The 15,413-nt window shown below is 34.3% G+C and overlaps 1 protein-coding gene and 1 long non-coding RNA gene across 2 annotated transcripts; both read left to right on the forward strand.

Moving 5' to 3' along the window:
* The first annotated feature begins 5,132 nt into the window (after positions 1-5,132).
* LOC129921196 (uncharacterized) lies at positions 5,133-7,314 on the forward strand. Its single transcript, XM_056002929.1, has 2 exons — positions 5,133-5,613; positions 5,999-7,314. The coding sequence occupies exons 1-2, from the start codon at positions 5,133-5,135 to the stop codon at positions 7,312-7,314; spliced, it is 1,797 nt and encodes a 598-aa protein (XP_055858904.1).
* Positions 7,315-12,466: 5,152 nt separating this feature from the next.
* LOC129916297 (uncharacterized) lies at positions 12,467-13,854 on the forward strand. The gene is made up of 3 exons (XR_008772430.1): positions 12,467-13,052; positions 13,120-13,379; positions 13,439-13,854. It is a non-coding gene; the product is annotated as an uncharacterized LOC129916297 (long non-coding RNA).
* The last annotated feature ends 1,559 nt before the right edge of the window (positions 13,855-15,413 follow it).

Genomic DNA, 15,413 nt, shown 5'->3' on the forward strand with positions numbered 1-15,413 from the left:
TTACTGAAAAACAATTTTAAAATATTAGGTTTATTAAAAAATAAACAAACACTTGAATAATTACTCACTTTGTTGGCGCTATTATATCACATGTGTGCCTCAAATTTTTTTTTTACATAATTTTCATCTGTCAAAGCTATTTTTGTGTGGTGGAAAATAAGGCGCTGTTTATTCTTTTCATGGTTTAATTAGGGTGCGCTTATACTTTTTTTTTTAATTTTTATAGTTTTTAGCAATAAAGTTCATAAATATTGTTTGACTTTTATGCTAAAAGCAATAAAAAGTAATATTTAATATATTTTTTATTGATTAAATGTCAAAAAAAGATTTTTTTCTGAAAATTTAATTTAATTTTGCAATTTTTGAATTAACCGAATTTTTTTGTTCAACTCGATTGCGCACTTAGCGCATTGAGCAAAACTCCACAGTTGAATGTGTTAGTGCCATTTAAAATGCACGGGGAATTTTTATAGTTTTTAGCAATAAAGTTCATAAATATTGTTTGACTTTTATGCTAAAAGCAATAAAAAGTAATATTTAATATATTTTTTATTGATTAAATGTCAAAAAAAGATTTTTTTCTGAAAATTTAATTTAATTTTGCAATTTTTGAATTAACCGAATTTTTTTGTTCAACTCGATTGCGCACTTAGCGCATTGAGCAAAACTCCACAGTTGAATGTGTTAGTGCCATTTAAAATGCACGGGGAAACTACCACATATAGCCACTGTGGAGTTTTTTCTCTCATTCCAGCTTGTAGGGTCAAAGAGAACAACCCCCCGAAGTCGGTTCTCTAGGTATTCCTTCCTCTATGGGTTTTGGGGGGTAAAACGAACGAAAGTTTCCCATCTCCTTTGGGTATCTCTGATCACGCTTTGCCGTCGATTTTGACAACTACCAAAAGTTCAACCATACAAAATCTGTGTAACCTCTCACAATGACGCTTTTTCTACATACGTTTTTTTTTGAAAAACGTAAAGAAATGTAAGAAACCGAGCAAAAGTTCAGCTAGGCTCAACTTTTGCTCGCTTTCTGACATTTATCAGACATAAGCCCTGTTCCTTTGGGAGATGGCAAAGTACTACTAGTAGTTTAATAGCTATTTTCAATGGAACATTGGAACGCACTTTCAACGAATTCAACACAAATCGTATCTACTCGGGAAGAAGAGCATGAGTAGATGATAGTTCTAGATTAACCAAAACATCTACTAGTACTAAACTACCACCTCCAATAGAACAGGGCTATAATTACAGTGACCCACATAATTATTGGACCAAATGTGAATAAAAAAAATAAAACAGCTATGCTTTTTTGTTTCTCTATATATATTTTTCACAAAAAAAACTACATGGAGATATTTTAAATCAAATCAATTAACGTATTGAAAATAACAATAATTTAATGATGTGGTGGTCTGAGTTTTATTGTTAGTTCTCTTTGAAAAAGAAATTATTTTGATTGGTTTTGCTATAGGATTAAAGAATAAACAAATTGTTATGTATTTTTCAACACATTACCCTTCAAGCAAACGAGTCCGACCCCGATCCGAATTGAATTGAGTCTGACCTCGACTACGAAACGATTCCCACGGCGGCTCAAATTAGTATGGAAATTATAATCACCGCGGAGCCGATTGCGTATGTATTGGTATTTTCACCACTATTTCTCCTTCGACTTTGTGTTCATTCACAAAAGGTTGCAAGTGTGTGAATGCAACCTCGTTTTTCGCGTTTTAAGGTCGGAGTGTCTTTTTTGAGCTCGGTTTTCTTGCTTGAAGGGAAAAAGGTAAACAAAAAGCATATGGTCACACACACTTCAAACAAACCATGTATGTGTTTGAAATCATTTAAACACAAAAACTTCTACATATATTTCACAGTTGTTTACAAATGTTAAGTTGTTATTTCCGATTTATTTAACAAAATCATTAATTTTACATATCGTCACCGTAAAGCAAAATTCTTCTAAGTCACAAAAAGCAAATTTTACAGGGGACGATTTTCAAGTTTCAAATTGGTTTAAGCGACAATTTTCTGCTCGTTTGCCATTCAAGTTATGTTTTTTATAAAGTTTCTTCTTTTCTCTTCAATAAAATATTCAAGTTTACCTCATTAGTAGGTGCATACTATTTTTAAATATTTTTTAAAACTAAAAACCCAAGATTGGACATAGAACAATTTTTAAACCACGGAGAGAAAATAAGGTATGTACCACCTTATTTCTGGCACATTTAACTTTAATGTAGAGTTAGTATAGGAATGAATCCCCAATAAGATCAAATTTACCTTACTGTTCTAGTAAATTCGTAGCTTCCGATTTACTTTACAGTAGCCTTTTTTGGTATGAACTTTAAACGAAAATTACTAGAAGTAAGGTATACATATTTTACCTTACTGTAAGGCTAAAAATATTTCTTTTTAAAGTAACTTGAACTGGTGTGGAAGGTAAATAATTTATGAGAAAATAAAGTCAATTTCATAATGATAGTTTCCTAAAGAAAATTATTGTAATGCATGAATCTACCAATATTATAATAAAATAAAAGTCTTAATAATCACAATTATTGAAAAACATAACTTAGGTAACACGCACTTCCCTCTCAAAGACATTTAGTATGAAGTAAGTGAGCCAGTTATGTTTTTCGATAGCCGTTTTTTATTATCACTTGATCCATATAGATCATTGATTAAAATGTATTACAACAACTACATGAGATCTTGCAAGATCACGATTCGTGATCCTGATGAAAAGCAAGATCACGATTCGTGATCCTGATGAAAAGCAAGATCTCATGTAGTTGTTGTATTGGTAGATTCATGCATAACATTTTTTTTTTTTCAGGTAACTATTATTAATAATATGAAGTTACCTTAATTTGTTAAGAATATGCCAGTCGCAATTACGGAGAAAACGATTCTCAAGATAAGACAGAAAATAGGTACTGAAAGAAAAAACTATATTTTCCAAAAGAAAAAAAAAGCTCATTGTTCCAGAATATCGAAGATTTTTCGGTATGATCGTGCCCTTAATAATTTTTTTAATGGTGAATCAATATTTTGATAGCACTACGCCTTAAGTTTTTTTAGATTGCTTGAATTATTATTAAAACTAGCCGACCCCGCCCTCGAAATTCGAGCGCCAATTTCTTTATTTCTTTTTATTTGCTAGTGAATTTCACTAAAAATGTAGTGATTTTTCAGCTTACTAACGCTGTAGTTAAATTTATTACACCTGTAGTACTTCAATTGATAGTATAATTGACTACAGATGTAGTAAATTTCATTACACGAAATTAGTGAAATCTATTGCCAATGTAGTGAAATTCACTACAGATTTTTTTAAAACATGGTAGTAAAATCTACTGCCGATGTAGTGTAATTCACTGCATCAGTAGTAAAATGTATTACACATTGCAGTGAAATTTACTGCAATTGTAGTGAAATCCACTACAGCGGTAATGAACTTATTTACAACTGTAGTGAAATCCACTACAACGGTAGTGAAATGCACTACAGCGGTAGTAAAATTCACTACAGAGGTAATGAAATCCACTACAGTGGTAGTGAAATTATTTACAGCTGTAGTGAAATCCACTACAGCGGTAGTAAAATCAACTACAGCGGTAGTGAAATCCACTACAGCGGTAGTCAAATCCACTACAGAGGTAGTGAAATCCACTACAGTGGTAGTAAAATTATTTACAGCTGTAGTGAAATTCACTACAGTAGTGAAATCCACTACAGCGGTAGTGAAATTCACTACAGCGGTAGTGAAATTCACTACAGCGGTAGTGAAATCCACTACAGCTGTAGTGAAATTCACTACAGCGGTAGTGAAATGCACTACAGCGGTAGTAAAATCGACTACAGCGGTAGTGAAATCCACTACAGAGGTAGTGAAATCCACTACAGTGGTAGTAAAATTATTTACAGCTGTAGTGAAATTCACTACAGCGGTAGTGAAATCCACTACAGCGGTAGTGAAATTCACTACAGCGGTAGTGAAATCCACTACAGCTGTAGTGAAATCCACTACAGCTGTAGTGAAATCCACTACAGCTGTAGTGAAATCCACTTCAGCTGTAGTGAAATCCACTACAGCTGTAGTGAAATCCACTACAGCTGTAGTGAAATTCACTACAGCGGTAGTGAAATCCACTACAGCGGTAGTGAAATTCACTACAGCGGTAGTGAAATCCACTACAGCTGTAGTGAAATCCATTACAGCTGTAGTGAAATCCACTACAGTGGTAGTGAATTTTATTACATAAAACCGTGAAATCTACTTCAGTTGTAGTAAAATCCATTTCAAATGCAATACAATTACTGCAGCTTAAAGTGAAATATTCTACATATATATTAGGGTGTTCCCAAATAACGAACACCCCAATATATTGTAGATTTCAGTTTTTGATGCAATAATTTATATTGCATTTTTGAAGCAGATTTTAGTATAGTATCAGCAGACTCCAAAGTTTTTAGAATACTTTTTGCTTCATCTGCAAAAGATTTTAAATTTTTATCATTAGAATTCATTTTTAATTAATAATATAGATTTTATATGAATGTATCGGTAGTAATATACTTATATAACTTTTAAGGTTTTCGCGGTTGTTAACACATGACATTATTAGGGTTTTCGGATTATCCGCGTTATATATAAATATAAAGTGAGTTCACTTCTGTACTCACCCCGAACGTTTCGCTTCAAATTGCAATGAGCGTGGTCACCGGGAAACTGCCAGCGAGATGTTATAAGCGATTTTGGCTACGCAAGTTGTAGCGGGGCGTAGGAGGTTCCGTGTTTTGTTGTAGGCTTGCAAGTTGGGAGCAAACCGTACTCACTGCATCCTTGTTGGTGTGAAGCGGCAATTGTATAGACCGTGACGAGTTAATTAAAGGGTCCCACGTACGAGAAAGCTTAAAACTGTCGTCCCGATTGAAATTTTGGTGTCGTTTTATTTCGATGTCGTGATTCCAACATAATTCCCATCTGTGTTAAATTAAAACCAATGAAACATATACATGGTTCCAAAAAAGTTCTAACGACGGCGAGCGAGGTATTATTAAAGCGATTAATTAGCTCCCATCGAAGTGATTTAAATAATATATCAGTGAAGCTATATAACATGCACCAACATCTTGCATGGGTTCTAAGTGAACAAGATTTCATAGTTTGTGATAGAAAAACTTCTCTGCAAGCAACTAAAACCCAACAACTATGCACTGAAAAACAACAACAAAAGTTTGACAAACTCTCCAACGCGCAAACCACACAACCAGCAGTCAACACGATCGACCTAACAAAAGCCGTTGTAAATTTGTCAAACACTACACTGAGTGCAGCAGCGATAAGCATTCTTAGCAAAGGGTTGAACTTTGCACCCACTCCTCGACGTGTGCCCATCGAAAGTCTGATTGGAAGTGTGGAAGAATGTATTGCTCGCAACAAATTCAACAGCATCGACACTGAAACAATACGACAAGACATAGCGGTCATGGTAAGGCGAACAAAAATACCATCGGCAAGCAATGTAAGTAGAGATGAAATGTTAGCTTTGAATGAATTGCGCAGAGAAGAAAACATACTCATTCTATCTGCTGATAAAGGTAACGCAACGGTCGTATTAAATCGTTGCGATTATTTATCAAAAATGAATGTTTTGGTAGAAGATGTAAATATTTATTTACCTGTTAATTACGACCCAACAGCGCGTGTTTTAAGAAAAGTGACAAAATTAATTAATGAAAATAAAGCGATTTTACCACCCAAACGCTTTATTCCATCATGTACGCAGCCACCCAAGTTGTATGGGTTACCAAAAAATACATAAAAATGGGAATCCAATGCGACCAATTGTGAGTCAAATAAATTCACCTTGTTATCTGATATCAAAGCATTTAGTTGACGTTTTTAAACCTTTGGTTGGCTCGTCTGAACATTACATAAAGGATTCCGCTCATTTTGTGTCAATTTTAAATGGTTTGCGATTAGAAAATGAAGAAATGATGGTGAGTTTTGTTGTTGAGTCACTTTTTACGAATGTGCCAGTGCAGGAAGTTCTTGTCATCATCCGTGAGCTTATCTCAACCGCCGGCATCAATGAAAACTATTTGCCTCTTTTGGATTTCTGTCTCTCTTCGGGCTATTTCTGCTTCAACGGACAATTTTATTTGCAAAAAGATGGCGTCGCTATGGGCTTGCCCTTAGCTCCATTGATTGTAGATATTTGGATGGAGAATTTCAAGAAAAAAGCTCTGAACAGTTCTATAGAAAAACCAAGAGTCTGGCTGAGATATGTGGATGACACTTTCTGCATTCTCAAAAATTCCGCCATTTTGAATTTTCTAGAACACCTCAACTCACTACATCCAAAAATAAAATTTACAATGGAAAAAGAAAAAGAAGGTTCCATTGCATTTTTGGACGTAAAAGTGATGCGCAACCAAAATGGCTCCTTAGGACACACGGTTTACCGAAAAAGCACCCACACTAACCGATATCTTCATGCTGACTCCCACCACCATCCAGCAAATTTGAGATCCGTCGTTTCCACACTTTTTCAACGTGCTCAGAGAATTTGTGACAGCGATCATCTCAGCACAGAACTTTTGTTGTTGGACGAAGTCCTAGAAGCGAATGGCTATAGTAAAAAGCAAAGATCGTGGAAGCCATTTTCGTCACAGGAAAAGAAAGAGAGCCAACTCGACAAAAAAGCTTTCCTGCCTTATGTAAAGGGTGTAACCGACAGAGTGGGAAAAATCTTAAAGAGATATGGTGTAAAATCCATATTTTTACCACCCAAAAAGGTGATAACTTACCTAAAATCACCAAAAGATCAATTTCCCCTCGAAACACCCGGAGTGTATGCAGTACCATGCAGCTGTGGTTCTTCATATGTTGGACAGACTCAGAGGAGTATTGCTACACGCCTGAAAGAGCACATTAGCGCTGTTAGCAAAAAACAAAGGGAAAAGTCTGCCATATGTGAGCATATACTTGATCATCCAGATGAACACCACTGGATCCATTTCGATCAAGCCAAGGTTCTAGCAAAAGAGCCTCACTATATACCGCGCCTGGTTCGTGAAGCGATTGAAATAAAACGACACCAAAATTTCAATCGGGACGACAGTTTTAAGCTTTCTCGTACGTGGGACCCTTTAATTAACTCGTCACGGTCTATACAATTGCCGCTTCACACCAACAAGGATACAGTGAGTACGGTTTGCTCCCAACTTGCAAGCCTACAACAAAACACGGAACCTCCTACGCCCCGCTACAACTTGCGTAGCCAAAATCGCTTATAACATCTCGCTGGCAGTTTCCCGGTGACCACGCTCATTGCAATTTGAAGCGAAACGTTCGGGGTGAGTACAGAAGTGAACTCACTTTATATTTATATATAACGCGGATAATCCGAAAACCCTAATAATGTCAAGTAATATACTTACAGAAATTTAAATAAAATTCTGAAACAAAATCCAACTCTGAAATAATAAACGAAAAGCATTGTACATTTATAATCTTCTTTTTTATTTCCTAGCAATTAATATTCAAATATTTTTAAATTTAAGTGCCAATCTACCATCAGAGAGATTGTGTGGCAAAGCAGGATAATATTCAAAATCTGTTATTGATTTAATGCTTAAAACATTTGTGTTATCTGTTATAATAAAAGCATTGATATTTATATCATATTTAAATAGATATTTAATGGAAACAATATATACAAATTTTTTGGTAACCACTATTTCGGAAATCTTATAAATAAAATTACTTCGGTTATGAAATAAATAAAAACCAGAAGTGTATGAAGTTCCCATAAAATATATGTTTTCTGAAAATGTTTGGATGCCATCAAGCCCTAGTGCTTGAAGGTCCTTGAAATATGTTTTGTCAGATATACATACATTTTTACTTTTAAAAACTTTAATTTAACTATCTTTTTCATTAAAAAAAAAAAGTTTGCTAGTTTTAAAGACAACTTAATTCCAACGGAGTAGCATAAGTTCTTTCTTGATGTGATGCTCTGGGCATATTGTTTTAACTCTCTGTGTTTGCCTTCATTTCTCATGCTCCAAAACATTTTTAATGGTCCAACTCTTTGAATTACAGTGGGATAGTGAGTTAAAAAATGAGCTTTTGGCTTGAGAGGCTCATCAAATAGTTTTCTGTAAGTTTTATTATGATCAGCTATACGAGCTTTTAATTCTTCTAAATCATTTTTATTAAATGAACTTAACAAACATAAATCTACCAATTTTTGAAGATTTAAAAAAAAAATCCAACATTCATCATCATTTGGTACAAAATCCCAGACCATCAATGAAAAAAAAATGCACAAAGCAATGGGTTTCGCTCGCTTGCATATTTAAATTTTTGTTTTGTAAGGCTTCAATTTTTATAGGAAGGGAGCAGTTTTTCGAGTCTATGCTGCCATAATCAAAAAGCTGTTTTCGATCATTCAAATCTTCGAGGGAAAAATACTTCTTTATTTTAATGAAGTATAAAATAATAGCGCACATATCGTTTTTCAAAACACCTTCGAAAAGATCATGCATAATATCAACAGAAACATTAACTACAGCATGAAAAGATGGAAGGCTATTGAAAATGCATACTTTTGAGATTCCTGTTTGTTTTGGGTCATTAAGTAAAAGATCAGAATCATAATTTGAAACAGTTCTTAAACTACTTGCTAACTCATAGCATAGGCTTTGAGTTTCGGTTTTTGAAGCTTTACAAATTTGACAAAAATGCAGAGCCGAAAATGAAGATCTGAAGCCCAAAATTTTATTAAGTCCTAGATTGTCACCAGTAACCAAGCCTAGAACAAAATAAACCCTTTTTTCAATACCTTCGGTCTTAATTACTAAGCCTTTTTGTTCTAACTCTGATAAAATTTTCAGAAGGTAATGAAGAACATCCAGACGTTCATATTTCTTAAAATACTCAGCTTTAATAAGCATAGCAGGCAATATGTTGGCCAAAGAAGAACGCTTGTGCTCTGGTAAAGTTGGGAAATTAATATAGAATGCAGAAATTGAGTTTACGCCGGAATGAGAACCTAAAACATTATCTGGATCGAAATCATCGTTATAGAGAAAATAAGGGACAACAGTTTTATTTTCGTTTGAAAATCTTAAATGAATTTCACGCCAAACAGAACCACACTCAAAATTTTGTATATCATCAGAATGCTTCATAAGATCTTCCATTTCTGTCAAAGTTTTTTTCAACAAATTTTCAGTTTCAAAAAAAAATTTTATTATAAAAGGAATTGATAGAATAGTTCCTTTTATTTCCTTGTATTTTAAAACTGGTTTGCCTTTTTCTATTGTATTTTGAATTTCAGATGAAACTGTAACATTAGTTGGTAATTCTAGTAAATTTTGTATCGTCAAATGCTTTACAAGTTTATGTTCGGTATTTATTTGAGAAAAAGCTGTTTCACAGAATTGACTTATTTTTCTAATTGCTATTGCTGAATCGTTTGATTTGATAACACATTTGATAGGCTCAAATAAGAGTTTTTGAATTTCCGATACAATATTGAATACTAAATTCCTTGGAACGGAATTGTGATTCATCAACTTTAAAACAAATCTTCAACATCCTCTGTTTTTGCAACCGATTCTTCAAAATTCACAGTAGATTTTTGATGAAAGCTATCAAGAACTGAAATATTGTCTGAGTTTTGAGAAGGAAATGAGGAGTTCAATTGTTGATTTAAATTATTCGGAAATGAGGAGTTCAATTCTTGATTTAAATTATTTGGATATTCCGCAGATTTAGAAGAAGTGGCTGCATTTAGGGAGGAGTTAGATGTGTTATTTAAATCGGAATGAACTTTCTTTAAATGTCGCTTTAAAATGTGTAAGTCAGAAAAAGCTTGTGGACAGTCGCCTTGTCTGCAATATACAGGGTGGCTGACGAATATCGCTACATTAAAAAATTCAAATAACTTTTTTTTCAGTGTATGAAATTTATTTTTCTTTTATTCATGTTAAAGCGCATTCAATTTTATTAAATATAGCTTTATTAGTTTTAAAAATAATGTATTTTAAATGCCTCCCCTGATCGTTAATGCATGTGGGGTGCCTTAAAAAAAAGTTGTTTTTTGAAGATTTGAGACAGGAATAAATGCAAATATTTCTCGATTGGATTGTTTTCTTTCATTCAAATTTGTTGATTTTGCTTTGCGGCCTTCCTGTTTACAATAAACTCAAAAGAAAAAGTCGGATGCAGTAAGTGCAAGCGATTTGGGATTTTAACGGAATGGTAAAATCGTGCATATGAGCTTATCGGAAAATTTTCGTAGGAGTTCTACGAAAACATTATCCATTTTCTATTATGCATTTTTGTTAAATCTAAAAACCAATCTGTAAAATAAAAAAAAAATTAACCAGATTCACTAAGTAGAAAAAAAGTTATTAAAGTTTTTTTTGGTAGCGGCTTTCATCAGCCACCCTGTATTTCTTTTTCATATTTATGCTTGAATTTTATATGAGAAAAGTAATCGTCTAAATATAAAAAAAATAGTTCACAAACTATGCAACTGAACATAACTGACTCAATTTAAACTGTATTGCAATAGATATAATAGCAGTTTTCAAAAGCTTAAGAAGTTTAAGATTATGAAGATGAGTGATGAGCTTAAAAAGTTAAAAGTAATATAAAAGCAAATAACAGATGATTCAAAAAGTTACAGAAGATTTAATAGTTAGAAAACCAAAGTAAGAACAACAAGTTTGTAACGGGCAACTGGAGTGGGACCTGAGGATGGGATTTGTGGGGTAGGATGAATACGGAAGCGGAAATTGCAGGAAATGGATGGGATTAGGTAGAGGAAGGGTCCGAGTGTCTGGTGGAGGGGGCCGTGGCATGCTGGCGATGCGCGGGCTAGCTCGCCGGATATAGGGGGGGATCTTGCCCCTCCACCTAACCTCACCTCGCTACAAAAATTCACACCATGCCAACAATGATCTTCACTTATCTCAATACAAATAGTTCATTCACACATTAAATTACCTTATACCACCTTTTTGGAACTACCCTGCAGATGTTGTCGCAGCTGAGCCTTCCCACTCCGCTCCTGGAATCCTTAGGGCTCGATTTTTGTCGGTAAGGACTCCCCTTCGGCGACCGTCCTCCAAACTCACCGCATCTCACCTCTTATATTCGCTCCACCCTTCCCACCCCCTGAAAATTTAAACTCTCAGCAGCTCATATTTGAGCGTCTTCAACTTTAATCGAATAAATACGCATTCATTGTGGTGACTAACAATTTGACAATCAGTTTATTAAATTGGGATTTTTGTTTGGATTGCAGTTCATACAGTATATTATTATTATTGACAAGAAATTAAAAAAAACATATAGTAATAGTTGTGTTGTATGTTGATGGCAAAGATTATGCAAAAAGATATGTATGATTTTCTTTTTCTTATATTTTTATATGTTTAACAGATGATAAAAATAAATCTTATATATAGCCAGGGATAAATATTTTGATCAAAAAAAAGGACTCAGTTCGCTGGCGGACCTTTATGCCCCGCTCGGTCACACCGTTCCAGCTTCCTTAGAACCTGGAAAGATGAAAACCACCCAACCCGATGCCAATGCCTTTTATCGGCCAGGTCCAATCCCACCTATATTTAAAAATTGACCTCCGGCAAGTTGCCTCTTCCCTGCCTCTAGAGAGCGCTCTATAGAAGGGGTTTTAGTACCCTTTTTTTTGGTACCTGCACAATCAAAAAAAATCGCTTAAGGGGAACTTGACCCAACCCACCGACCCGGTTGTCGCAACGATGTTCCTTTTTTTTTTTCTCAATACTTATGTAACTAAATTTTCAATTACAAATTTTCTAGATTTCAAATTAAAATTTTAAACTGCCAGCACAGAAATAATTTCGCCCAAGCTTATGCTTTAGTTTTTGACCGCGATGGCCGAATTCCAACTTCCGCTGAATTATTCCCTACGGGTTGCGGTATCCGATTAATATTTTTTCGATAATAGGGAAATTTATGTGTTTTTTGATATTTTTATATTTCTATTAAATAGGGTATCGCGCGATAAGATTGCCTTTTTCTTTTAAATTTTCAGATAAAACATTTAAAATTTTCGGACCACTTATCTGTATTATGGCTGTTTTCCGTTGTATATATGGTGACCGTTGTTCCACGGTTTTTTACACCAGTTGAATTTTGTTCCGTTTCTTTTGTTACCTCCCACGACGCACAAAGGCTAACGGCCGTTATTGCCTGTAATTTCACCCGCGATACCTAATGCAAATTTCATTTTGAATTCTTAATTCTAACGCAATAAAATATTAAAAAAAATCACTCACCCTTATTTAACTCTTTTACTATTTAGTTGCAAAAAATCTCCTTCGAAAATTATTCTGTATCCAACACTTTATATCTACTAATAAAAACAATATATAATTTAAATTAACACTGACTTTGACTTGAAAAAAATTCACAAAAAAAAACCCTTACTTTGAGCACTAGAACCACTTGGATATTACGTCGGGGATGAATACTTTGGAACTAAAAGTGTACCTCGAATACATATCCCTGACACCGTACGAACTCTTACTTAGTTCCCCAAAAAAAACACCAGTATTCTCTTACTGTGTTAAGGTACATGGGAGCCGTTTTTCCAAGACCCACTACTTTTAAGGGGCTCTCCTTACCCACTCCCTTCTCGCCTACGATTATATGCCCCTTAAATGCCCACCGCACTCGTTCATATCTTCGACACGAACCTAAAAACAAATTTCCCTTAGGAAATTATTTATGTTATTCCTGAATGCATTCATCTTTGTTCCCAGCAATCAGCTGTTTGAAGTTTCTATAACAAGATGGATGACAATGAACGAAGGTGACAGACATCCCATGAACAAGAAGAAAAAATGAAAACCAAATACACCAAATAAAACAAAACAAATTGGAAAAACCCTCCATTTAATAATTTTAATTATTTTCCCTCAACAACAAAACTATTGAAACAACAATCCCATCCGTATTAACGTATTCGCAGGTAAGTCCAAAATGAAATTCCTTGCCGACCTCCTGCTGCTAATTTTTTTCTTTTCTTGCCATTCTAGCTTGGCCTTGACCACACGGATGCGTGTGAGCTGTGGCGATGGTAAGAGCTTCTCAGCGGTGGGCGCTTCCTGGTCCATTTATCTTCGTCTATAGCACGACAAGGCAGCCACAACAAAACATCGGTTTTGCCATGGTGTTAACGCGGCAGAGACGATGGAAGGATGCCTCTTAAGTACCAATGTCTTCGAACGGTGGGGACTAACCCACTTACCCACACGCCGGGCAATACCTTTCTTAGTGGTCTTTCCCCATCTCTCAGGTACTCCTATCGCTTCATTACATGAATATTTTAAATCTTAAAGATTTTATCGATCTTAGGTGCAAATTTTTATTACTGGGCTTACTCAAAGCTGACGATTCGAAGATTCATGGTTACACAACCTACTAAAACTAAAATTTGGTGAGTGATCTACCCACTAATTAAGTTAAGCATTACCTATTTGTTCTTGTACTAGTTTATTAACCGTATTATCAACGATACTTCCAATCTAATTTTGTAAGGCGTTTTGTGTGCGAAAAATAAAAACATTGTTAAGATACTGTTGTAAGTTTCTTGCTTTCTTAGGGGTATTGTATCCGTGGTTGTTTTCTTTTTCTTGGCATTAGGAATTTCGTCACCTTGCCCGGGGCTTCAAATAGTTCTTTTCTTTTTTTTTTCATTTGGAAGTATTTTGTGCACCATGATACTGGATCTTGTTTACTAATGCATCTCTTACTACCTATTAGGCGCTATCTATCAGAATCACTTGGCGATAAAGTAACTGAGATCGCTACACTGATGGAAAATTATGAAAAAACTAAAATCTAACTAGAATAATATGAAATCTAAACTATAAAACAATAAATTAAAAACAACTTTAACTAAAAGTGAATTATTAAATATATGGTTTGGTAATTCTCGAATAATTTGTTCTAAATATAACTAGTAAAATGAATTTTAATAAATTTTGAAATAAATTAACAAGAATTGTATGACAAACTAAATAAATTAACAAAAATACATGAATATTGCAAAATTTCTTAAAATCTATAACATTCATATCACAGGGTCTTATGGACTTCACTGTAAACAAACGAAATAAATTAACGAAAATACACGAATATTGCAAAATTCTTAAAATCTATAACATTCATATCACAGGGTCTTATGGACTTCACTGTAAACAAACGAAATAAATTAACAAAAATACATGAATATTGCAAAATTCTTAAAATCTATAACATTCATATCACAGGGTCTTATGGACTTCACTGTAAACAAACGAAATAAATTAACATTCAAATAAATAATCTTCTTTACTCACTAAACCAATAACTCTAATAAAAATAAAAAAATAGACACTATTATAAAATCTGGGAATAAATAACTCTAATAAAAATCTGAAAATAAATAACTAATAATTGAAACTATGTATAACTATTATATAAAACTACTCTAATAACAAATAAACAACTAACCTAACATAAATAAATCAAATTCTATATATATTAGTAAACTATCTAAAACTGAATAGGCTCTAGACTTAAAATTTTTTCTTGGACTTTTCTGAAGGTTGGACTTTACACTGAAAAAAAATTGTTTTAAGATTCTTTATCCGGGTTTTTGGTATATCGACCAGGGACTTAGCACGAACATTTATATCACAGGTTTTCTATTGCTTGATATCTTTGGCATGGAATATTCCTATTTTCTTGCCACTTAGGTTTTCTAGTTCATACATGTTTTTCCCTACCGCTTTCACCACTCGACATTTCACAAATTTAGGGCATAGTTTTGAGGCTAAATATTTTGACGTATCACTCAAAACGAAATTTCGCCGAAATACATCTTGGCCAGGTACATATACTACCTTTCGAGTTCGCAGATTATACGTTTTCGCGCTTTTCTCTTGGGCTTTCAAAATACTTTCTTTAACTTTCTCGCGAATGCATTGAAGTCTATTCTGCCTAGGAATTGTCAACAGTTCCCCATCATCTATTACGCTTAATTTTTGAACCAGTTCGTAACCACTGCCATGAGTCATCATGTTCACCCCAAACAGGACAAAATATGGTGACACACCAGTCGCCGAGTGAACTGAACTTCTCAACGCGCCTGCGATGTCACTGAGGTGAACATCCCAGTCGCGTTGATCATCTTTCAGATAAGAACGTATAGCTGCTAGTAGAGTTCGGTTGACCCTTTCCGAAGCGTTGGACTGCGGCGAGTAATTAGCCGTTCGAAAATGTCGAATCCCATATTTTTGAAGTAGGTTTTGGAATTCTTTAGATAAAAATTGTTGCCCATTATCCG

Source organism: Episyrphus balteatus, chromosome 1, assembly GCF_945859705.1.
Source record: "Episyrphus balteatus chromosome 1, idEpiBalt1.1, whole genome shotgun sequence".
NCBI classification, from domain to species: Eukaryota; Metazoa; Arthropoda; class Insecta; order Diptera; family Syrphidae; genus Episyrphus; species Episyrphus balteatus.

What these genes read in the sequence shown, in the direction of transcription:
- LOC129921196 (XM_056002929.1), top strand. Translation starts at nt 5,133, where the DNA reads ATGCACCAACATCTTGCATGGGTTCTAAGTGAACAAGATTTCATAGTT. An exon ending in CATTCTATCTGCTGATAAAG is followed by an intron (nt 5,614 to 5,998) that starts GTAACGCAACGG and finishes GTTTGCGATTAG; the next exon opens with AAAATGAAGAAATGATGGTG.